The following is a 25450-nucleotide window of genomic DNA, read 5'->3' on the forward strand; positions in this document are numbered from 1 at the left end:
ATGTTTTATACAGAGGGCGGGGAAACACAACCAGGAACAGGAAATACATAATCAGCCCGCCCCATCCCACCCAGACACAGAAAAATGGGATGAAACACATGGTAAAGGACATTGACCAACCCCCACACCAATACACAAACCGTACATCCCATAGTAGTTGGCTGGACAGGAAGACACAGCACAATGGGGGGTAGCACATGGCAAACAGACAATGGACAGCCAATGTGGACTAGACAAAGGAACACACACTATACACAAGACTCAGACATTCACATACACACCCTGTACCCCTTAAACAGGCACAGGGTGGGTTAAACATAATGATTTGGGGAGATGATACAGAGGTCCCCCCACCCCCAAAAGTCACTCCCGTCACACGAAGTAAAACAAGAAGAAGCGCACCAACCTTGCGCATTACCTCAGTAACCAAAATGTATTTAGTAAAAGAATGGTACTCACAAACAGCGAATAAAAACAGGCATGTAAGTCCTCCCAGGGACTTCAAAGGCAAGAGGCCAGCGCGAATACCATCATGGGGGTAGACACTCAGTACAGCTGACGCGTTTCGAAGGTCATGCCTTCTTCCTCAGAGCTCTTGCCTTTGAAGTTCCTGGGAGGACTTGCATGCCTGTTTTTATTCGCTGTTTGTGAGTACCATTCTTTTACTAAATAAATTTTGGTTACTGAGGTAATGCGCAAGGTTGGTGCGCTTCTTCTTGTTTTACTTCACAGTTCTGTTCGGGCTTCCCCAGCCTTGGTTTGGAGACGCACGACCTTGTATGCCCCGGTGGTTGCTTTGTTGGGATTTGATCTACTTACCACCGGCCTGGGTCCCGGAGCGCAGGAGAAATTGCATTTAGTCCATTATATGTTAAAGCGACCCTGTCACTTGGAAAAATGGCAGTTAAAGGAAGATGAAGAAGAACTACCGCCTGCAGTTTTTGCTCTGGTGCAGATTCACAGATACCGCTGGAATGCATGTACTGTATGGGAGTGCTGAATGTTGTAGTTCCTGTTGTGCCCTGTGGTTCCTCCCATTGGCAACCACCCACCACAAGATACAGCATTCAATACTCCTAAAAGTATTAGATACCAGCAACAGCTGGAGACACTGATAAAAGGAGAAGGAAGTATTCCTACTCTTCTTTTACATGGTGATTTTACCAGTTTTTTCCTAACAGGGTCATTTTAAGTAAAAAAACACAGAGGTACTACTAAATCCTATAGTACTATGCAGATATTCTTACATTCCCTGCTTTATGCTCTGTTTGCATATGTAATTATCTATATGTATGTATTGTTTTTCAGCAACAGCAAAGCCTACCTTTTTTATGGTGGCCAATTGCTATTGGTGATGGAGGGCAAGGAGAGCTGTGCAACCCTGTTGTCACCAATCTGCTTTCTGTAAAAGTGAAATTAAACAAAACAAAATGTTTTTTTATATATATATGTCATGTACATTCCCAGCAAAACAGGCACATATTTGATAAAAATGTGAAGAATGAATAATAAATCAGTTCATTTTATAATTTGGATTTTTAAAAAATAAACAGATGTACAATTTTACAAATTAACCTGTTAGCACAATAGCAACTCCTGCTAAATGAAACATTGGAGCTAAAGTATAAGTAACGTGTTTTTGTTTTTTTTTCATTTGGATAGAGCAGTGATTGGTTAGAGCCATTCTCCAGTTTATATTGCGGTCTGTAATTGGCCTTCTCTTACTGGTTGAGGTGGAGACAGTGATGTCACCTCCTGACATTACCTAGAATTCAGCTTAAATGCACATATACTTCATGGGAGAATTTTTAGCTTTTTTTTGTTATCTTACTTAAACTATATGTAACAATGATAAAAACTAGTGCAGCGCTAAAAATGAAATATTAGATCAAATTCAGAAAAACATCCATAAAGTCTATGAATAGTGGCTGGTGAATATAATGGATAATGGTGGTGCTCCGTGGGAGATAATAAAAATGCGCACTCACCAGAAATAAAATGAATAAGAGCGTTATATAAAATTCCTCATCAGGAGTTCTGGTCACCTTGGGCAATCCTCCCTTCTGCGTGATGACAGGATTCAGTAAAGATGAAGATCCAGGTAACCAGAGGTTTCCTCAAAGGGGCTGGCTGGAAGGAGCTGCCTGTTAACAGGGGATCTTGCACCTCTTGGTATGTTGCCTGGATCCTGGCACAGGGTTTCTGAAAATAAGTACTCCTCTCAAGGAGTCAGAGAAGGACGCCCATAGTGTAGTATGGTTAACAGTAAAATTTTATTAGACAAGCAAAGGTATCCAAATCGCGATAGATAAATTATTCATCCAGGTATAGTGTGAAATAACCCTGAGGATATTAAAGATGGCCTCCGGGCCTCCACGTGGCTCCGGCGGCGTAGCGTTGGTTCCATTCCTCTGATGTGCGTGCGCACGTAACGGGTAAGGAGGAGCCCGGACGTCGTGACGCTACGCCGTATCCACTTGGAGGCCCAGCGGCCATCTTTAATATCCTCAGGTAAAATATTCATCCAGGTATAGTGTGAACAAACCCTGAGGATATTAAAGATGGCCGCCAGGCCTCCAAGTGGCTACGGCAGAGCGTCACGACGTCCGGGCTCCTCCTTACGCGTTACATGCGCACGCACATCATCAGAGGAATGGAACCAACGCTACGCCGCCGGAGCCACGTGGAGGCCCGGCGGCCATCTTTAATATCCTCAGGGTTAGTTCACACTATACCTGGATGAATATTTTACCTATCGCGATTTGGATACCTTTGCTTGTCTAATAAAATTTTCCTGTTAACCATACTACACTATGGGTGTCCTTCTCTGACTCCTTGAGAGGAGTACTTATTTTCAGAAACCCTGTGCCAGGATGCAGGCATCATACCAAGAGGTGGAAGATCCCCTGTTAACAGGCAGTTCTTCTAGCCAGCCCCTTTGAGGAAACCTCTGGTTACCTGGATCTTATTCATCTTTACTGAATCCTGTCATCACGCAGAAGGGAGGATTGCCCAAGGTGACCAGACCTCCTGATGAGGAATTTTATATAACCCTCTTATTCATTTTATTTCTGGTGAGTGCGCATTTTTATAATCTCCCACGGAGCACCACCATAATCCATTATATTCACCAGGCACTATTCATAGACTTTATAGACGTTTTTCTGAATTTGATCTAATATTTCATTTTTAACGCTGCACTAGTGTTTATCAAATTCAGAAAAATGTCTATAAAGTCTATGAATAGTGGCTGGTGAATATAATGGATAATGGTAGTGCTCCGTGGGAGATATATAAAATTCCTAATTTCTGGTGACTGCGCATTTTTTTTTATCTCCCACGAAGCACCACCATTATCCATTATATTCACCACTATTCATAGACTTTATGGACGTTTTTCTGAATTTGATCTAATATTTTCATTTTTTAGCGCTGCACTAGTTTTTATCAAATTCAGAAAAACGTCCATAAAGTCTATGCATAGTGGCTGGTGAATATAATGGATAATGGTGGTGCTCCGTGGGAGAGAATAAAAAGTTACACTCACCAGAAATGAGGAATTTTATATAACACTCTTATTCATTTTATTTCTGGTGAGTGTGCCTTTTTATTATCTCCCACGGAGCACCACCGATATCCATTATATTCACCAGCCACTATTCATTGACTTTTTATGGATGTTTTTCTGAATTTGATAAAAACTAGTGCAGCGCTAAAAAATGAAAATATTAGATCAAATTCAGAAAAACGTCCATAAAGTCGTGTATTTGATCTAATATTTCATTTTTAGCGCTGCACTAGTTTTTATCATTTGATTTATTGCATATATTGGTTGCTTTGAGTGCATAGCTGCTTATGGATTAAGCGCTCACTATATACTTTTTCTGTTTATTATATATGTAACAATGAACTTCTCCTATTTGTTCCATTTTGCTCTGCTAAATACAGTATATTAGAAAGCATTTTCCTTATATCTGATTGAGAAGTGTAAAAATGTGTTGATTAAGTTAAATGTTATCGTAAGTAATTCTATTAGCCCCGCCCTAAGTCACCTCTATGAACTATAGAACAACATATGTTATGAAATTGAGGAGATGAATAGGTGTGATGTAGTCCTGAGACACTTTGTGTTCATTCCCAAACTAAATAGGTTTAACACTTTCACTGCTACTGACATGCAGGTCCGGTGCCACCGCTATGCAAACTACGACTGTGAACAATTCTGACGAGCCAGTTAAAATGAAAATGGTTGTGGCACCTGGAAGAATCATAATCACTCCCCCTACCTTCTCCACTGGCACGTAGTCAGGTGTTTTGCCTGATTGCCATGCCTCCTCACTAAGCAGTGACCAATCTAAGGGACACCTGCCCGCCTTGAGCTGATCAGTTGTGGGGGCACGAGGAGAGGTAGCAAAGGGTGCATCTTTGCTGTCCAAACAGCGGACCCATTAAAAGGATCACACAGCCTGGAATGTGAAGAGCAGCTGCTGCGGACACAACCGGAGCAAAGAGGAACAGGGACAGACTGTCACTGAGACACAGAGCCAGGCGGAGACAGACCAGCCGGAGGAGAGAGTGTGGTGGAGGCCAGAGCCACCCTGAGTCTAAGTGGTCACCCTGAGCAGACTGTGGAGGCCAGAGCTAGCCAGTGGCCGCCTGGAGCAGTCAATGGAGGCCAGCAGAGCTAGCCTGAGCGGGCAAACTGACCCAGGCAGAGGACTCGGGTAATTAATTTGCTGACCTGACACAGTTATCTACCATGTCATCTCCATCCTGCACACAGTCATCTCCATCACCACATTTTTATTGTTTCTTGTAGAACATCACTTCCTCCCAGGTCCCTAGTCAGTTTATTTTTTTGGGGTGGGGGTACAAGCAGCTGCTCTTGCCTAGGGCACAGAATAGTCTAGCACTGGCCTTGCTAACATAAGGCCTACATTGGCGGGGGGGGGATTACACACACTCCCAGCTGCTGCAGAAGCCTGACGTTCATGTAAACATCACAAGCTAACTGTTGGCTTTCAGATAGAAATGATCCGGCAGATCACTTATGCTAACCACTGGAACCCTTTTTCCCCCATAGTTCCCAGGCTCTGCTATTTCACCTGAGGTCCTAAGACTAGCAGGGGGGGGGGGGGGTCACCAGGGGTGGAGTAGAAGGGACAGAGACCAGTGAACATACAGTTGCTGATCTCCCCTAACTAAAAAGAACCCGGGTGCTTTGACTTTCTGTGCTTTATTAGCTTCAGTGGAGCGCAGGGGCACATCTGAGTCTAAAAGATCCATGCTAATGTCCCACTAAAGAGAACCTGTCGCACAAAATGCTTTCACATAGGGGGACTGACGCCCCCCTTTGTGATATCAACAAAGGTAAATGAAAAAGAAAAAAAACTTTAAACATATTAAAGACATACCCAAGCACTTAACCAAGCCCCACCCCCCCCCCAAAAAAAAAAATAAAACCCCAACATACATGCACAGACAAACAAAAATGCATGCGTCAGGGCCATCTTCGCCTATACACAATTGCCACTTTCATAGATGTCAATGTGTTGCATATCGCAGCACACACCATGGTGAGAGCAATATTTCTAGGGCAATTATTTACAGTTAACCAATGACCTCTGAAAATATCGCCTATGGACAATATTGATAGTGTACCAAAGTTTTACGCCTTTTCACGGGCACACCAAATTTTAAACCTTGAAATGTTGAATATCTATTTACTGGGCACAAAAATGGGTGATATATTGCATTTCTGTAACTTAAGTATATTTTTTACTGAAAATGTGTTTGATAAACCATTGCTCTAATATCGCATGCCATAAAAAATTGCAACTAACAACATTTTATTCTTCAGGATCTCTTTTTTCAGAAATTATTTAATGTTTGGGGTTTTATCTAGTCCTCAGACCTAGGTGTACAAAAAAATGCAAAAAGTACTGGCAGCGAAAGATGTAACCATTTTTTCAAGCTTGTCTGTTTCATCCCTCTGCTATTTAAAGCAACCTTGTCCCCTATAAAATATTTCCATCATCTACTCCATGTAAAAGAATAAGTTGTATATTTCCCTGTCCAGAGGGCAGCCAGTGATTTCCTCACGCTGCTGCTGCTCTCTAGCACTACTGGTTGTGTAGGATAGAGTGTTCCCCACTGGACACTGTGGTTCCTCCCGCCAGCCACTACGGTTTTAAGTTATGAATTAACTGGGGAAAAGTTAAATCACACCCAACCACATAGCTTTTAACATGGGGTACCTTGCAAGAAAAGTCTGCTACTTGCAAGGTACCTTGTACCAATGTTGAGGAACAACGGCCTCTTCTCCACCTCCCATACCCCAAAAAGCATCTCGGCATGTAGCATGGGAGGCCAATAAAAGGAGGGCAACTTGCATGCACCCACACTCCGACCTTCCTCTATCATACCAGGCCACATGCCTTTCAAAATGGGGAGGGGCTTGTTTATGGTGCAACTAAATCAAGCCAATCAGCCAGGAAATGGAGGGCAGTGGAAGTGCATCCCTCCCTTACTGAAGCAAATCAGGCCACATGCCTTTCAACATTGAGGGTTACCTTCCAAGCACTGTAGTTGTGGATCTATAGCTCTGGAAAATGTGATACAGTGGATTTATATCCAAGCTTCTAACCACCTGCAGGGCACCTTTTCCCAATGTTACATGTCAAGTGTCTCTTGGGGGGGACTTATAGAAATCTTAAAAGCCCCCTTTAGGATAAGGGGGCCTCCAGTTATCCACCCCTCCTCTCTATCCCAAAAAGTACAATATGAAAAAAGACCTTTAATAAAAACAATGTCCCCTGATGTAAATCCATTAGCAATCACCTTGTCCAGAAAAATGCAGATCTAGATCTATGTCACTTGCAAGGTATCCCCGCCTGTTGAAGGGCATGTGAACTGGTCTGGTTCAGGAAGGGGGAGAGTCACCCTCCCCGTTTCCAGATGGTCAGAACCCCCCCCCCTCCCCTTGCAAGGATGAGGCTGTTTTGTAAAGGGGCAGAAATATTGAATTATTTCCTAAATATATGCCCTTGTTAAGGCATGAGATTTTTTTTGCTATCTTTTGTTAGCTGCTGCTTTACATTGCATGCTATTGATAACCCTGTGATCTCCAGGCACTCCCAGGTCCTTTTCCATCACTTCTAATGTGTATTTTTGCCACCGAAATGCATATATTGTCTAGGACTGATAATGACGCTATATCCTGTGCAAAGTTATTCATGGATCAATGCTGGCTGTCACTTATATCTTTATCACAAACAAATTTTGTGATAGTCCATTACCATCCCCTCAAATACCTTATCTTCTACTGATGGTAGGCTGAATAATATGTAGTTTCCTGATAAATATCTCAACTCTTTTCTGTAAATTAGTTCCGCATTTGCTCTATTCTAATCAGTTGGTACCATTCCTTTCAGTAAGGTGTCTTTACAAATGGCTCAGTTATAGCCAAGCCGCTGTTTCTAAAGTTCTCTAAGGACTCACAGGTGGAAGCCAGCTGGACCTCTAGTTTTAAATTCCAAGGATTTAGTCCATTTCCACTGTAGTAGTATCCAGAGAGAAGGTACACCAAAGTTGTACCGTTTCTGATCATTTGTGATCATGTACTAAGAACTTAATCCCATTTTTTAAGGTATAACGGGAAGCAAAATAATTCCAGAGTAAGTAAGGACTTGTGTTTTGGTTTGTTGTATTTGTATGAGCAGAACTTACTTTACAAAACAAATTCTGTAGCTTTAAATGGGTGAGCAAGTCCATGTGAGATATGCTGGATCGTCTTTGCCTAGGGAAAAACTTGCATTTGTGAAGGGGAATCCAAATAACATGTTCCAAATGCCTGTCTCCCCCTTTCTATGCTTACCCAACTCGTTTTGCGAAGCACTGTAGGTCAAGTTTGATAGCATATGGGAGGCTGCTAGATAATATAGCCTGGAAACTGGGAGAGAGCGCTCTCCTGTTACTTTTAAAATATGTAGTGAGGTTTGGTGTGGCTTGCCATCAACCAAGATGGACAGCTGATTCAGAAGCTCCAGAGCACAGCGGGACCTTCTAAGCTACTAGCGGCTTCCCAAGGCAACAGTACTACACCCTATAGTGGCGGTCCACCTCCCCAGACCGACATGACCCACAAGGGAAGGGAGGAACGTAAACCTAGAAAAGTGACAGATTTCTTCTCCCAACCCCAGAAGCAGTGGGAACAAGATGGCACCGGTTTGTTCTCTTCAGCTGCTGCATGTTCTCATTCACAGGTAAGCAGTCACAGCAGCAGGGGACATAAGCCACAGCATAAGCTAGCAAGCCCATCATCTGGAAGCCCTGAAAAAGCCAGATTTTGTCTGAGTGATCATTCACAACAGCATTCAGAGGTGCACAGTAATCATGAGCCCCCAGATGACACCAGGGAACTACCTTATTCCATCACATCCTTCCCTACCAAAAATCAACCAGTGTTAGATACAACACTGAAGGATGGTCTAATATCCTTAAGGAGCACAGTACATTCTGATATGCTTGCATCAATGCAAAAATTTAATTCTGAGCTTTCTGAGCTAGAAGAAGAAAGGGTAACACGTGGAGAAAAAAATGGGTGAGTTTGCTAATACAATCAACGACCTGGTGGACGCACATGATACTAATGAAAAAGACCACCAATTGTTCAGAGCCAAACTTGCTGATTTGGAAGACAGGTCCAGATAAAATAATATCAAATTACAGGGAATTCCTGAAACCGTGCAACCAAATGAGTTAAGATCTCATGCTGAATCATTATTCTCTTCTATGGTACTTGATCTTACCCCTCACGAGCTTATCATCGACTGTATCCACCACCCACCAAAGCCCTCTCATATTCCAGAACAGGCTCCAAGAGATGTGCTCCTAAGATTGCATTTCTTTCACGTGAAAAAGCAAATTATGCAGAAATATTGCATGATGGAGTCCATACTTGAGCCTTATGAAAGGATTCAACTCTTCAATGATTCATCACAATATACCATGCAGCTTAGGAAAAATCTCAACACCATTACCAAAATGTTGAAGATAGAGTAATATTCCATATCAGTGGAAATATCCTACTAAACTCCTGGTCCACAAGTATGGTTCCTCTCATGTTATTACCTCACTGGATGATGGCCTGAGGCTTCTAAAAACCTGGGGCACTATACCCACAAATTCCCCAACACCTAGTCCAAACAGAAGAGGTAACAAAGGAAAACATGAACGCCCTTCACACCGCAACCAAAATAAAACCTCTTGAATGTCATTCCACATCAATCTGACACAATCTGACATCAATCCGTTCAGTATTCCCGCTGTCAATACTATATGGAACTACCTACATATTAAGTGTTCTAAACCCCTAATATCTGAGCAGTAATACCACTGCAAACAGGTTGCAAGACCATCCTAACCATTATTTATTTTGTTCTCTGGTTGTACATTAGTTTCTTCTTTTTTTTTTTCTGATGTGCCAACTGCTTCATTAAGCCACAGCAAATCGTCTGGACCTTCATTGTCACAACAAGACTCCCAACGTAGTTACAAGCTCAACGTCTTCTCAAAACAACAGATTGGACATCCTGTCTTCCCTCAAACTGAGTAAGAATCAACAGTATATCATCCCTACTTGATCTTCACTAAAAGCATAAATGGGAATAACTTTTCTATCCATTAATGCCAGGGGTCTGAACCACCCTGCTAAAAGGGCATCCTTATGGAAAGAGGCCCTTATGCACAAGTGCAATATCTTCTGCATACAGGAAACTCGGTTCTATTCACAAAATCTTCCTAAATGTTCACGTAAAAAAATTCCCAACATATATCTATCCAACATGCCAGCAAAAAAAGTAATCAATGAATCGGTATCCTTTACACTCCATAAGGAAATTCTTGATCCAGCAAGTCGCTACATAATTCTCATCTCTGATATCAACTCAACAAGCTTTACATTGGTAAATGTGTATGTTCCTAACACTCATCAGATCAGATTCTTAACCACTTGCAGTCCGGACACTTTTACCTCCTTCCTGACCAGGGCAATTTTCAGCTTTCAGCGCTATCACACTTTGAATGACAATTGCGTAGTCATGCAACATGGTACCTATATGAATTTTTACCTTTTTTTTGAGACCGATAAAGCTTTATTTTGGTGGTATTTATTCATCGCTGGGATTTTTATTTTTTTTGCTATGTAAATAAAAAAGTCCACAAATTTTGAAAAAAGTGTTTTTCTTATAACATTTTGCAAATAAATAATATTTCATCATAAATCTTGGCCAAAATTCATTCTGTTATCTTTTTAGTAAAAACAAATACACCAAATTAGTTTATAACCAACAATTATAATTTTTAAACATTTTGTTTTACATTTTATTTTATTTTTTTATATTATTATTATTTTTTTTTTAAGTTTCCAGGTTAAGGCAAAATATTAAAGAACATCTCTTACAAAAATTTGAACAAACCCCTCAGATTAAAAATGCTCTATTACTCCTCTGGTAATAAAGCTGGTAAATTATTGGCAAAAAAATTACAGGGCCACCGATCTAAAACTACACTCCCCTTTATCTACCATCCTTTTTCAAATACCCAAATATTTGATCCCCAAGGAATAGCAAACGCCTTCAGTTCATACTATAGTGCACTGTACAAACTAAAGGATGATGATACCATTCTTCAACCTAACCTCTCTGACATTGATCATTTCCTCAGTAGCATTAATCTACCAGCTTTGTCCGAGAAACAATTACAATCCTTAAACTCTACATTCACCCTATCTGAAATCTTTAAAGTCATTGAAACTCTGCCCAATAACAAATCCCCAGGCCTGAAACTCTGCCCAATAACAAATCCCCAGGACTGAAACTCTGCCCAATAACAAATCCCCAGGCCTGAAACTCTGTCCAATAACAAATCCCCAGGACTGAAACTCTGCCCAATAACAAATCCCCAGGCCTGGATGGCCTTATAGGAGAATATTTAAAATCCTTTGCATAAATAAGGGCCTTATATGTTTTTAAAGTATACAACACAGCTGCGGTTTCTGACTCCATCCCTCCTGAGATGTTAGAAGCAATGATTGTGACACTACCGAAACCAGGAAAATCACTTGATCAAACCCCAAATTTTCCTATTTTGTTACTTAATTATGACCTCAAAATGTATGCTATGTTCCTAGCCCTATGTTTGTTTAATGGATATTATGCCTTCATTAATCCATTTTGACCAATCTGGTTTTACTAAGGGGAGGACAGACGTCAGACGCGACACGGAGACTTCTCAATATAATTCATTGTGCAAAACGGAACAAAACGCCTTCTCTGCTCCTTGCTTTGGATGCGGAGAAAGCGTTTGACAGAATACATTGGGGATATCTTAATAAAGTACTTTCCAAATTTGGTTTTGGTTGTCACATTCTCTCAGCCATTATGGCTCTTTATATGTCACATCTGCTAGAGTCTATTCCTCTGGGATACTCACTCTACCCTTTCAAATAACCAATGGAACTAGACAGGGGTGGCCACTTTCACCACTAATTTTTATTTTGTTGATGTAGCCCTTAGCATCTTATATCAGACAACATCCTGATATCCATGGTTTTACAGTGGGAACTCATGAACATGTCAGTAGCTTATTTGCAGATGATATAATTCTTATGCTCACCCAACCACCAAAATCCCTGGAAGTGGTGTATCAATCTTTGCAACTATTCAACCAATTGTCTTATTACAAGGTTAAGGCATCCAAATCACACATATTGGATCTAGGTGTGAACGCTGAAGTTCATAAAGCCCTAAAAACTTACCTATCCATTTGAATGGAGAGACGAAGGTATCTCCTACTTAGGGATTGTACTAACCAGCTCCCCAGAATCTCTATACACAGCTAACTATGCACCATGGTTAAATACACTAAAAAAATCAGCTCTCTGACCTGTCTAAATATATATTGTCTTGGTCAGGATGTCTAGCTGCATTTAAAATGCAAATTCTTCCCCAACTCCTCTATCTATATTTTTAGAACAGTGCCGATACCAGTCCCTCAATATTATTTTACCTCCCCACAATCTACACTAACCAAATATCTGTGGCAAGGCAGAAAAGCACGCTATGCCTCCAGTAAATTAATTAAACATAGATCTGCAGGAGGAATGGGTCTCACTGTCCTATGAGATTATCTAGCTGCATTACTAGCACAAACCAGACAATATTTTGGTGTGGTGTGAGTTAGAATAAACAATGTTTCTACACAGCGACTTAATCTCATATCTCCATGCAAGCCCATACCTACAAAGTATACCAAATACTCTACCACTATCGGTTCAAGCTACACTGATAGCATGGCAGCTGCTAATAACTTCACCTTTGGACCATGACCATCGATCCAACTTCGCCTTACCTTGTACCGAATATTTTTCCTACCTCCATGTACTATCCCTACTTCATAAAACATCTAGAATGGTATGTACACTTCCATGGAGAATTGCTCAATACTTTAGGCCAGACTCTAAAATCAAAGGAGGCATCTCTACTTTATCTAACCATCAATAGCAAAATGAACTTCATCAAATCATCCCCCATTCTAGCATGGGAGAAAGACCTAGACACATCCTTTTCTGACACTCAATGGCAAAAAGCCTCATCTACGACTTACACAGTAACTAGAAGTGTTAACTTATGGGAAATGTCCCTTAAAATTATGCTTAGATGGTACTTAACCCCTTATCTAATTTCCAAGTTCTATAAGAACACTCCGCCCCCAATGCTGGAGACAGTGTGGACATATAGGAAACCTATACCATATATTTTGGTCATGCAGCAAACTGGCTACTCTCTGGCTTGCGATCTTTCAAATGATTTAAAAAATTATTGGCCTGCAACCACAACTTTCGCCAAGTCTGCAAATTATGAATTTGGGCATTGAAAATATTCCTCCTAACTTTAGAACAATCATTACCCAAAAAATAAACAAAAGTGAACGAGCGCAACTTAATGTAACTTGATGCAGGTTAGACAGAAAAGATTTGATAATGCGGAGCTGCTAGCAAAAAAGGTATACCTCGTCACCTCAGTGGTAAAATAAAGTCTAAGAAATGCAGCGCTGAAATTAAAATTGTGGTAATGACCATAAAGTGCAGAAAGAATGTTCATAAAGATTGTTCATTCATAATACAAATATATAAACGTCCTGAAAATGAAAAGTACTCCAATACTGTAGGGGTCAAAATGGTGTAATATACTCCTGGCTGCTCCGTGAGGTAATAGTACAATAATGCACTTACCAGAAGTACATACAAACTGAGCGTTGAATATAAATAATCCGTGAAGACATCAGGGTCTGGTCACCGAAATGGCGTCATCTAGGGCTGCAGCAGACTCCCAGGAATGGTGTCACTCACACTTGGGGGTCATCACAGGCTCACCAGAGGGTCCAACGCCGTCCAGCCTCCTGGAACCTCTCCACCTTAGTTGGCTCGAAACATAACGAGCCCGGGAGGCAAAATAGTGCTAATAGTGTAATATCGTTTAAAGATCCAAAGAATTTGTAAACTGCAGGACACTCAAATTAGGGGATTCCCATGACATGTTTCGTGCGAACCACACGAAACATATCACCCCTTTAATAACGTGCGGTTCACACAAAACATGTCAGGGGAATCCCCTAATTTGAGTGTCCTGCAGTTTACAAATTCTTTGGATCTTTAAATAAACGATATTACACTATTAGCACTATTTTGCCTCCCGGGCTCGTTATGTTTCGAGCCAACTAAGGTGGAGAGGTTCCAGGAGGCTGGACGGCGTTGGACCCTCTGGTGAGCCTGTGATGACCCCCAAGTGTGAGTGACACCATTCCTGGGAGTCTGCTGCAGCCCTAGATGACGCCATTTCGGTGACCAGACCCTGATGTCTTCACGGATTATTTATATTCAACGCTCAGTTTGTATGTACTTCTGGTAAGTGCATTATTGTACTGTTACCTCACGGAGCAGCCAGGAGTATATTACACCATTTTGACCCCTACAGTATTGGAGTACTTTTCATTTTCAGGACGTTTATATATTTGTATTATGAATGAACAATCTTTATGAACATTCTTTCTGCACTTTATGGTCATTACCACAATTTTAATTTCAGCGCTGCATTTCTTAGACTTTATTTAATCATTACCCATGTCTTTATTTTCCACTAAACTATCTATAACTAGACTATGGAAATCCCCTAATATACCCTCAATAAAAGAAATAGTAAGTATAGTTCAGCTCCACTATACATATGAAACTAGATTTGCTTCTTCCGTAGGGAATTATGAAAAAAAGGTAAAAAAATGGAAACCATGGAGTAAATGGTACTCAGAACAAGACTTTGATTCATAAGTCACCTTTGCTATATTTTTACTTTTCCTTTTCTTTTACCACAGTTTTAACTGTTCATTATGTTCTTGATCATTCTTTAAAGAAACATGTTTACAATGTAAAGAATGGTCAATATGTTCTTTAACTATTCATCTATTGCTATAGTTGTACTTATAGGTATGACCTTTATACTTTGTCTTAATGTTTGATATAGCCAATATTGGATTTTTTTGTTTAACTGTTATCTACTTATTTTGAAAACTCAATAAAAATTTATTGAAATTAAGAAAAAAAAAGTAGTGTGTCAAATGGAATGTGAGGCCTATTTGGGGCCCATATATAAGGCCTTACACAAAATAATCATTTTAATAGTGTTTAAATTCGATCTGAGCAACCAGGTAGTGCAGGTGGAGTGATGTCCAATCTTGTATTACTTTTGGGAACTAAAGATCAAAGTATGTAGAAAAGATAATAGAGCGAGCGCTAAATGCAGTATATGATATTAAAATTATAGATATTCAAATGAATTAAAAGCAGCTAGCACTCAGGGTATAGGTAACAGTCCCAGAATCACAATTTCTAAAATATTAGCGCTGCACTAATATTTTAGATTTTTTGGGAACTGTAGGACAGCCGTTGTGACACCCCAGCAGTACTGGATACTTTTGGCTTTCATAAGCTCCAATAGGGGGTTTAGAGCATGTCTGTGTGCCTAAGTTTGTCACCAAATCTGGAAATATTTGCAGCTTTGCCTCAAAGTTTCCTACTGAGGATGTTTTAGGTTTTTCCATTAGTATAGCTTTTTCCTCATAGTAATGCAGTCTGATCACCAGACATTTCTGGATATCCCCCATTGCACCTCATGGGCTTAATGCACTTCAAATCCTATCAGATTTTATGGATGAGGGAGTTGCCGTGGTGTTGAGCCTGGACTTAGATTCAGCCCGTTAGTGGACAGCAGAAAATGTAGCTCTCTAGGTGCCACCAGTTACCACCTAGTCCAGGCCACATCTTCCATTGTTAGGCATTTAATCATATGAATGGCTGCTGTGGGAAATCAGAGCTGCATTTTTGGAAGACCAGTATTTCAGAGCTTTAAATAATAACATTTGATGATGTTGAAAATTTAAAGAGGCATTAACCTCCCTGGCGGTATTCCCGAGTGTAGCTCGGGGTAAAATGTCAGTACCAAGAGCGGTAACCCCGAGCTACACTCGGGCTTACCATGCGGTGTTGCTCAGGGAGTCCCTGCAGCACTTACCTTGTCCTTCACTCCCGCGATGTGTCCCCTGCAGCGTCCCCGGCCATCTCCTCTGGCCGATGCCGGCATCCGGCTTCCGTGTTGCGGTCCCTGTGACGTCGGGACGTACGGGCGCCGGACCCGGCGGCAAATTTGAAATTTTTTAAAAATGTCTTTTTTAAAAAATGATTACATAGTAAAACATTGCTGTATCAATGCATTTCACATATATTTTGTCCCTACTGCTTTGTCCTGCGCCCTGCCTGCATTTTGACTGTTCTTTCTGCCTGGAAACTTAGAAAAGTCCATGGCGTCCAAAAAGCGTCCCTTTAGGTCAAAAGCGGTTTTAGACCGGCTAGAGAACAGCGATAGTAAATCAGAACCACTTGCAGAATTGAGTGATAATGATTCGTGGGGGAAATTCGTCATCAGACACTGAAAACGATTCTGCGACTTTGCTCAGCGATGTGCGAATTTGCCTCTGTATTTCAAATTTCAGTGTTTTTGGTTTCATTATATTATTGAATTACATTTATTATTATTATATTGTTTATGATTATTTATTAAATTATAATTTATGATTTCGTGTTTCAAGTTTTATCATACCCGGAATGTTTACTAGACTCTTGTTCGGACAGATTTCAGTGAGTTATTCCTAAAACTTACAGCCTACAATAAAAAAAACTACATATTTCCATGCAAAAAAATGGTACCGCTTTCAGCACAAAAAATCGGAAATAATCATACCGCCGAGGAGGTTAAACCCAAAACCAAAAATATTGGAGCTTACCAATCATTATATTGTTATTATTATATAGCGCCAACAGTTTTCAGTGCTTTACAACATACGGGCAGACAGTACAGTTACAATACAATTCAATACAGGAGGAATCCGAGGGCCCTGATCATTATATGTGGTGGCTGCATTCGTTTACTTTTTAAGGATTTTTTTTCTCTTCGTTTTTACCTGGTGATTTGACCAGTAACAAACTTTGTGTATTAGAGTGCCCCCCACCTCCCCCACACGTTGCATGGAGGAGCACAGGAGGGCACATTTGGAAAGCAGCATTGTCATTCTGGGGGGAGGGGAGGATTAGATGTACTAACGGATTTAGATACACTAAAAAATTGAAGTCAAACTCCAACTAATACTTTATAAGCAGTAGGAGCAAATGGTTATTTTTTTTCTTTGGAGATGAACATTTTCCATAAATACTGTAAATAAAAGCTTATCATTTAAGCACTCCTGTCAGTGGTAAATGGTTTGTCTCATCCTTTTAATTGTTACATCTGCAACATAGCTTGTTCTTTTGAAGAACAACAGACTTATTAGGTAGATCACCAGATGAAAATAGAAGAAAGAAAGAGCCTAAAAAAGAAAACTAATGTACCCACCATACAGTATCTAAGAATTGGTAAGCTACAATATAATACATTTTTGCTTTTGGGTTAAATACTGATTTAACTGTTGTATGTTGGCACCATACCATGAAACTCTCAAAAATGTGCGGAAGACACATTCTCATATTGGATGCCAAAAAGATTTTTAGTTTAGTAACAGATTACCTAAACCTACATGTACCTATAAAAATGTTTAAACTGCTTAATTCTATAAGGAATGTAAAAGTTGAAAGGATTAAAAATTTACAATTTCTTCTTTTCCGTCCTGTAACAAAAGCAGAATAATAATACTGGTGGTATATAGTAATACTGACAAGGTACAACACAAGAATCTGACAATGTTCTAGTATGCAACTTCCGCTAAGAAAGTAAGCATCATGAAATAGAACATGGGATAAATTATTAATGATCATCATTTTGTTTTCAGTCAAGAAATACTGTCATGGTTACCCATGTTGTTTGAAAGGTCATTTAGAATGAGAAATGGGAATAAATTGATTTAGTAAACAAAATATATTGAAATTGTAAGAAAATATAACTTGAAATACATGTCATCATATAATATTGAAAGCTGTAGGACTGATATAAATTACCAATGTCATATTTACAAAGTAGTGAATGTGACATTCTCCAAATAACCACTGCAGGGGCATCTTTTTTTCATTTCTAGGGAATGATTAACCACTTGTGAATGTTTGATGAATGTCACATTATTACCATGCCCTAAGGCATAAGTCCATACAAAATCTTCTGTTTTAGTGTTGGATAGAGTGAGAAAGCATTAGAACCCCTGTTTAGTTTTTAGTGCTATCTGGAGCTCCATTAGAGAGGTTTTACGCCACTCTCTGTCGCTCTGAACAGGTTTTTTTCCTCCAAAAAAAATCAACAATGGCACAGACAGAAAAAAAAAAAACCTTGAAGGAGGTCTAACCTTTTTATACACTACTACCGTATTTTCCGGCATATAAGACGACCCCCTACTTTTCCTGCTAAAATGTAGTGTTTGGGCTATACTCGCCGTATAAGACTACCCCTCTTCCAATGCACACCAGTGGGAGGAATAGTGTCCCATCATTGGTGTCAGTGGGAGGAATAGTGCCCCATCATCGGTGTCAGTGGGAGGAATCGTGCCTCATCATTGGTGTCAGTGAGAGGAATCGTGCCCCACCATTGGTGTCAGTGGGAGGAATAGCGCCCCATCATTGGTGTCAGTGGCAGGAATAGTGCCCCATCATTGGTGTCAGTGGCAGGAATAGTGCCCCATCATTGGTGTCAGTGGCAGGAATAGTGCCCCATCTTTGGTGTCAGTGGGGGGGGGAATTGTGCCCCATCATTGGTATCAGTGGCAGGAATAGTGCCCCATTATTAGTATCAGTGGGGGAAATAGTGCCCCATCATTGGCGTCAGTTGGAGGAATAGTGTCCCATCATTGGTGTCAGTGGGGGGTGGAATAGTGCCCTGTCATTGGTGTCAGTGGGGGTTTGGAGAGGAATAGTGCCCCATCGTTGGTGTCAGTGGGAGGAATAATGCCCCATCATTACTATCAGTGACACCAATGATGAGGCACTATTCCTCCCACTGACACCAGTTACACTTGCTGACCCTGTTCTAGTATGGTGCTGCTGCAGCCAGCATATGTGGTTGCAGCAGCACCTCTACACTGCACACTTACCGGCCGCTCCTTCACTCGATTTTCGCAGGGCCACTCGGCTCCGCCCCCTCACCGGTGATTGGCCGCCTGTGTGCCTTTCCTGAGCTACAGTTCTGGCGGCCAATCACCGGTGAGGAGGCGGAGCCGAGCAGCCACGCGAACATCCAGTGGCCGAACTGAAGGAGCAGCCGCGCTTCCTGGACTGGATCGTCGTGGGACCGGATCCAGGTAAGAAACAGCAGCCCCTGCCCACCCCTGTACTTAGTGTCCCTTCCGATTCCCTAAAAAGTGTCAGTATGCCGTATACCGGCGTATAAGACGACCCCCGACTTTTGAGAGGATTTTCAAGGGGTAAAAAGTCGTCTTATACGCCGGAAAATACAGTAATAAAACATGTTTATATGTATTTTTGTCTGTGTTGCTGTTGGAGAGTACCCCCCAGTTCCTGTCTGGTAAAATGTTGTCAGGTTGGGAAATGAGGGTAACTTTTTTTTTTTTTTTTTTTATGAGCCCTGGGTAGCAATGGAAACCCAATAGAACTTTTAAATCTTAATCATTCTATCTGGAATAAAGAAAAAAATGGTTAGTCTGAACAACACTTTAATGTATTACAGGGAGCGGTTGCATTTAGCTCTGTGGCTTACTATGGCTCAAGTTCTAACCACACCTGTCCTCTACAAGAGGAATCTAAGGATGTTGTATGTAATTACTGTACATTAGAACCTCTGTTGATCCCTGAACTCCAATATAAGCAGAAGCCTCTACAAGCCAGTCTATGTAGAGGAGTCTATTAATAACCACACTGGCTCTTTTATTATTTATTCCGTGGAAAATAAAACAAGGAATCTGATAAGACAATCCAGACCCAGTGGCACAGCTCAAGTAAGCGAGTCTCTCATCTACTGTGGACACGTGCAAGCAAAGGTGCCAGTCTACACTCCTGGTACCAAGAGTGCAACAGAATGCTTCTTAATAAACTACACTCCCGTGGCATCAGAGACTCCGCTCTCTCCTGGCTCTCCTCCTATCTATCCCAACGCTCCTTCAGCGTTGCCTATAACACTACCACCTCCCCCTCTCTCCCCCTCTCTGTTGGGGTCCCCCAAGGCTCTGTCCTCGGGCCCCTTCTCTTCTCCATCTACACCTCCTCCCTTGGCCAACTGATACACTCCCACGGCTTCAACTATCACCTCTATGCCGATGACACGCAAATTTACCTCTCCACCCCTCACCTCACCCCTTCAGTCTACGCCCGTATCACCCACCTACTGAACGACATATCAGACTGGATGTCGCTCCATTTCCTCTGAACCTTTCCAAAACAGAGCTGATTTTCCCCCCAGCCCGTGCGCCCACCCTCTCCATCACGATCAACAACGCCACCATCAGTCCCACCCCGCAAGCCAAAGTCCTAGGTGTCACTCTAGACTCAAACCTGTCCTTCCAACCCCATGTCCAATCGTTGGCAAACTCATGCAGGCTCCACCTCCGCAACATCTCCAAAATACGTTCGTGATTAACCCCAGACACCACTAAACTACTCGTTCACTCCTTCATTATCTCACGTCTGGACTACTGCAACTCCCTCCTCACCGGCCTACCTCATCGCAGACTATCCCCGCTTCAGTCTATCCTGAATTCAGCGGCCAGACTTATCCACCTCACCAACCGCTCCACTTCTGCCACCCCTCTCTGTCATTCCCTCCACTGGCTCCCGATTGCCCAACGCATTAAATTCAAACTACTAACACTGACATACAAAGCCATTCATAACGCTGCCCCAAACTACCTCACTGACCTGATACCCAAATACCACCCAACCCGTGCCCTTCGCTCCTCACAAGACCTCCTACTTTCTAGCTCCCTGGTCTTCACCTCCCACGCCCGACTGCAGGACTTCTCCAGGACTTCCCCCATCCTCTGGAACTCGCTACCCCAATCCATCAGACTGTCACCTACCCTTCTCACCTTTAGGCGCACCCTGAAAACCCATCTCTTCAGGGAAGCCTACCCCACCCTCACCTAACAGCCGATCTCCTCCTCTCCTCCCACCACTCCGTCCCCCACAGCCACTTCCTTCTGTACCACTATCCCCTCCCTCCTAGATTGTAAGCTCCAAGGATCAGGGCCCTCGAACCCCTCGTGTTCGGTTTTGTTACTGTATTGTCTCATGTTCTGTCCCCCACTATAATGTACAGCGCTGAGCAAACCTTTTAGCGCTATATAAATACTGTATAATAATAATAATAATAATGCAGGCCACACAACCATGACGTCAGTACTGCATAAGGGCTTTAATCAAGCACAGACATCATACAGCGTGTCCCTACTGGGTGGAAAGAGAGGCGTTCCTTATATACCAAAATAAACTGAGAACAGCAATAGACAATATCATAACGACTTGTGTTCCCTTTTTTATATTTCCATTTTTATGTAATGTTTGCATGTTTCTGTATCATGAAGTCATGTTTGAAATCATGACAATGCTGTAGCTTTAGAACCAAAATGAGGCACCAAGACCACAGGATAAGAATGTCTCAAATATATACGTAGTCTAATGTTCAGCTAATTTCATGCCGTTTTTGGCAACGGCTAAAGCTGCCCAGACTGGGATTGAAATTTGTCCGGTTCAGCAGGGACTAACCGAATTTCGATTCATGTGTGGCCACTGTGGTTGAACAGTTGGTCCATCTATTAAACTCTGTTTAACCACCCTTTCAGTGTATTTTCAATTGATCAGTGCCACAGGCAATAGGCTGCAGCACTGACCTGTGTATTCTGATGGCAGGGGAGTCTCGCTGCTGTCAGAATACAATGCCACAACATGGAAAATGCCCTCATCCACATTGAATGTGGTTTAACGAAAAAAAGTGACCCATGTTTAGGCAGCTAAAGTCTATATTTTGAAAAACAAAATAAGTGTAAATGTATTTGCATATAGTGCACATTTATTAATATTATTACTTTTTTTTTGCATATGAGCCTGCAAAGCATTTCAACTGCGGTCAGTGAATCTTGAGTGCAGTCCACAGGCTTCTGCAGACCCTTCCCTCCAACCCTATGTCTATACCAAGGTACGGGTAGAGAAGGGTTAGACCCATTGACAACGTTTTATTGCCATCCAAGTCCCTGCTGTAAAGACTGATCCCTCTATTTGTTCTGGTGACCATTGTCACCGAGACAGAAAGTGAAGCGCAAGTCAACATTCTAAATGTTTCACCAAGGCAAGAGGAGAGGGTGGGGGCACCTGTTTCTGTGAAAACTCTTTAAGATGGAAATTGCACCCAGACATTTCTTCTCATTTGTCTCCAGGACAGAAATTGAAGGGGCAGCAAAATCAACCTAGGAGGAGTTTTAATATTTAAAGTTTTAAAAAATGTAGTTTACGTTAATTTCTTTTAAATGCAAATATAAACTGCATTTTAAGGAAAAACATTCCATCTTTATAATTAAGCCTTCATATTTTGGTCATCATTCTGCATAAAAAAAAAATGTACAGCAATACTTTGTTGGGACATGCTGTTTTTCATTTCTAGAAAAAATATCAATGCTTTTGGATGGGTAGACGGTAAAATTGTCAGGGCTTGTTTGGCCTGTTGGCTCATTTGGAGACTGTACTGTGCTCCTGCCCATCGTATGCCATTACCCCATCTTTCATCACATGTGCCAGTTTATAATTGTAGAAGCAGGCAGTGCAGATATCTGTTCCCGCAATGTTTCATCATGGGCCGTTAATCAGACCACATCTAAGTCGAACTGTATCAAAAGCAAGCTTTTGTCATTTTCAGATTAAAGAAATCACACACACACCAGGGGCGGACTGACAACTCATGGGGCCCCCGGGCAATAGGAGATCATGGGGCCCCTGTGTCCTTGCCCAAACTCAAAAAAGCCTATGAAAAAGGTGCCAGGGGCATCTCATGGGGCCCCCTACTGACCCTGGGCCCTCGGGCGGTGCCCGAGTTTCCAAATGGTCAGTCCACCCCTGACACACACACACACACACAAAAGTGTTCCTTTAATTTTTTTGAGCAGAGTCTAGCATCAAGTCCGTTAAACTCCTGGGATATTGATCTGGTCAGGTAAGTAGCAGAGGGGGGTGTTAATTAGTTTCAGCTGCTTTGGTGTTAATGGAATTAACAACAGGTGCACTAGATGGGCAACAATTAGATGACCCCCAAAACAAGAATGGTTTTACAGGTGGTGGCCACTGACATTTTTTCCCTACCAGGGGCGGACTGACCATTTGGAAACTCAGGCACTGCCCGAGGGCCCGGGGTCAGTAGGGGGACCCATGAGATGCCCCTGGTACCTTTTTCATAGGCTTTTTTGAGTTTGGGCAAGGACACAGGGGCCCCATGATACCCTATTGCCCGGGGGCCCCATGAGTTGTCAGTCCGCCCCTGTTCCCTACTCATCTTTTCTGACTGTTTCACTAGTTTTGCATTTGGCTAGGGTCAGTGTCACTACTGGTAGCATGAGGCTATACCTGGAACCTACAGAGGTTGCACAGGCAGTCCAACTCCTCCAGGATGACATATCAATATGAGCCATTGCCAAAAGATTTGCTGTGTCTCCCAGCACAGTCTCAAGAGCATGGAGGAGATTCCAGGAGACAGACTCTAGCAGAGCTGGACAGGGCCATAGAATGTCTTTAACCCATCAGCACACATGTACACACTTTTTTTTTTTTTGTAATATTTGGGATATTCTGAATGCCTGAAGGAACACATTATGGGATTTATACACCGGACTCACTGGTAATTTATTCTGGCTGGATACAATATCTGATAAAATATGTGCAGGCTGATTGGCATTGCTAATGTTATGGAGTAGATTGGCAGTTAGATTAAGTGGTCTTACATTTATACAGTAGATTGTACATCCCCAATGTACTGTGCAGATTTTTAAATTTAATTACAGCATTCAACATGCATTCCACTGATTAAAGATTAATTGAAATGTCTACCTAGAATTATTGCAACTAGACAAACACTTTGTTAAATGATAGATCAGGGGTTGGCAACTTTTTAAGCATAGTTTGCCGAAAAATGTTTTCAAAGAAATTGAGAGTGCCAACTACATAAAGTGTCAACTTCACACAATCTTGGAAACAAATTTTTATAATGTAAATGCTGTAAACAACATAAATAATAGTAAAAAATGATCATTGAACTTTCAGAGGTCAGTGGTAAAATAAATGGTAACTGGTACCTTCACCAGGCTGGCATATTCATTTCTGTTATACAGTTGGAAATAAAGTGTGAGTTGATAACAGTCAACCTAATAAAGTTCTCTCAGATCCACTCCAATCCTGCACTATCACACCTCAGATCACCCCAATTCCCGCAACGTCACACCTCAGATCAGCCCCATTTCCTGCACCACCAAACCACAGATCAACCCCAATTCCTGCACCTTCATATCTGAGATCACTACAATTCATGCAACTTTGCATCTCAAATCACCCCAATGCCTGCACCTGCACACCTCAGATCACCCAAATTCCTGCAACATTACACCTCAGATCACCCAAATTCCTGCAACATTACACCTCAGATCACCCAAATTCCTGCAACATTACACCTCAGATCACCCAAATTCCTGCCCCTTCACACATTAAATCACCCAAATTCATGCCTCAGATCAGCCCCAATTCCTGCACCTTCACACCTCAAATCACCCAAATTCCTCCTCCTTCATGCCTCAGATCAGCTCCACTTTCCCAACGTCTCCTCTCAGATCACCCCAATTTCTGCATGTTCACATGTCATATCAGCCTCATTTCCTGCACCTTCATAACTTAGATCACTCCAGTTCCTGCACCATCACCCCTCAGGTCACCGTAATTCCTGCACCTTCACTTCTCAAATCACCCCAATTTCTGCATCGTCACACCTCATATCAGCCCCATTTCCTGCACTTCCACACCTCAAATCAACACCAATTTTTGCATCTTCATATCTCAGATCACTACAATTCCTGCAACATCCCAACTCAGATCAGCTCTAATTTCTGCACCAGCAGATCTCAGGTCAGCCCCAATTCTTGCAAATTCACACGTCATATCACCCCAATCCCTGCCCCATCACACCTCAGATCAGTCCCTTTCCTGCAACTTCACATCTGAGATCACCCCAGTTCCTGCAACTTCAGTTCACAAATCCCAATGCAATTACATTCACACCTCAGATCACCCTAATTCCTACACCATCAAACCTCAGATTACTACAATTCCTGAAACTTTTCACATGAGATCATCCCAGTTCCTGCACGATCACATTTTAGATCAACTGCAATTCCAGCACCAGAAGACCTCATGTCAGCCCCAGTTTCTGCAACCAGAAGACCTCATGTCAGCCCCAGTTCCTGCAACCAGAAGACCTCATGTCAGCCCCAGTTCCTGCAACCAGAAGACCTCATGTCAGCCCCAGTTCCTGCAACCAGAAGACCTCATGTCAGCCCCAGTTCCTGCAACCAGAAGACCTCATGTCAGCCCCAGTTCCTGCAACCAGAAGACCTCATGTCAGCCCCAGTTCCTGCAACCAGAAGACCTCATGTCAGCCCCAGTTCCTGCAACTTAACACCTCAGATCACCCCAATTACTGTACTTTCAGATCTCAAATCCCAATGCAATTACATTCACACCTCAGATCAGCCCAATTCCTGCACCTTCACAATGCAGAAAGGCCCTATATGCCTTTTTATGCTTCATGTCCGAGTTCACTAGACTAAATATTTATGATTCATTATTTACGATAAGTGCACCCTTGTATTTATGTGCACGTTCAGG

The 25450-nt window shown here is 41.9% G+C and overlaps 2 protein-coding genes across 4 annotated transcripts in view; one reads left to right on the forward strand and one right to left on the reverse strand.

Moving 5' to 3' along the window:
- Window positions 1–25450, forward strand: part of LOC149458310 (uncharacterized) — a 234061-nt gene that overhangs the window by 158911 nt on the left and 49700 nt on the right. The window lies entirely within an intron of this gene.
- The window catches only part of LOC149458313 (dual specificity calcium/calmodulin-dependent 3',5'-cyclic nucleotide phosphodiesterase 1C-like), a 298681-nt gene that overhangs the window by 36526 nt on the left and 236705 nt on the right, over window positions 1–25450 (reverse strand). The window contains exon 14 of one of the 3 annotated variants that reach the window (XM_089682403.1): window positions 1325–1402. The exons of the other annotated variants lie outside the window; for them this stretch is intronic. Within the exon in view, the coding sequence (XP_089538529.1) occupies window positions 1325–1402 (78 nt within the window). The remainder of the gene's footprint in view (window positions 1–1324; window positions 1403–25450) is intronic. 3 annotated transcript variants of the gene reach the window in all.

The sequence above is a fragment of the Staurois parvus genome, unplaced genomic scaffold (genome assembly GCF_062004578.1).
Source record: "Staurois parvus isolate SC_StPar_1 unplaced genomic scaffold, SC_StPar_1.0 ptg000288l, whole genome shotgun sequence".
Lineage (NCBI taxonomy): Eukaryota > Metazoa > Chordata > Amphibia > Anura > Ranidae > Staurois > Staurois parvus.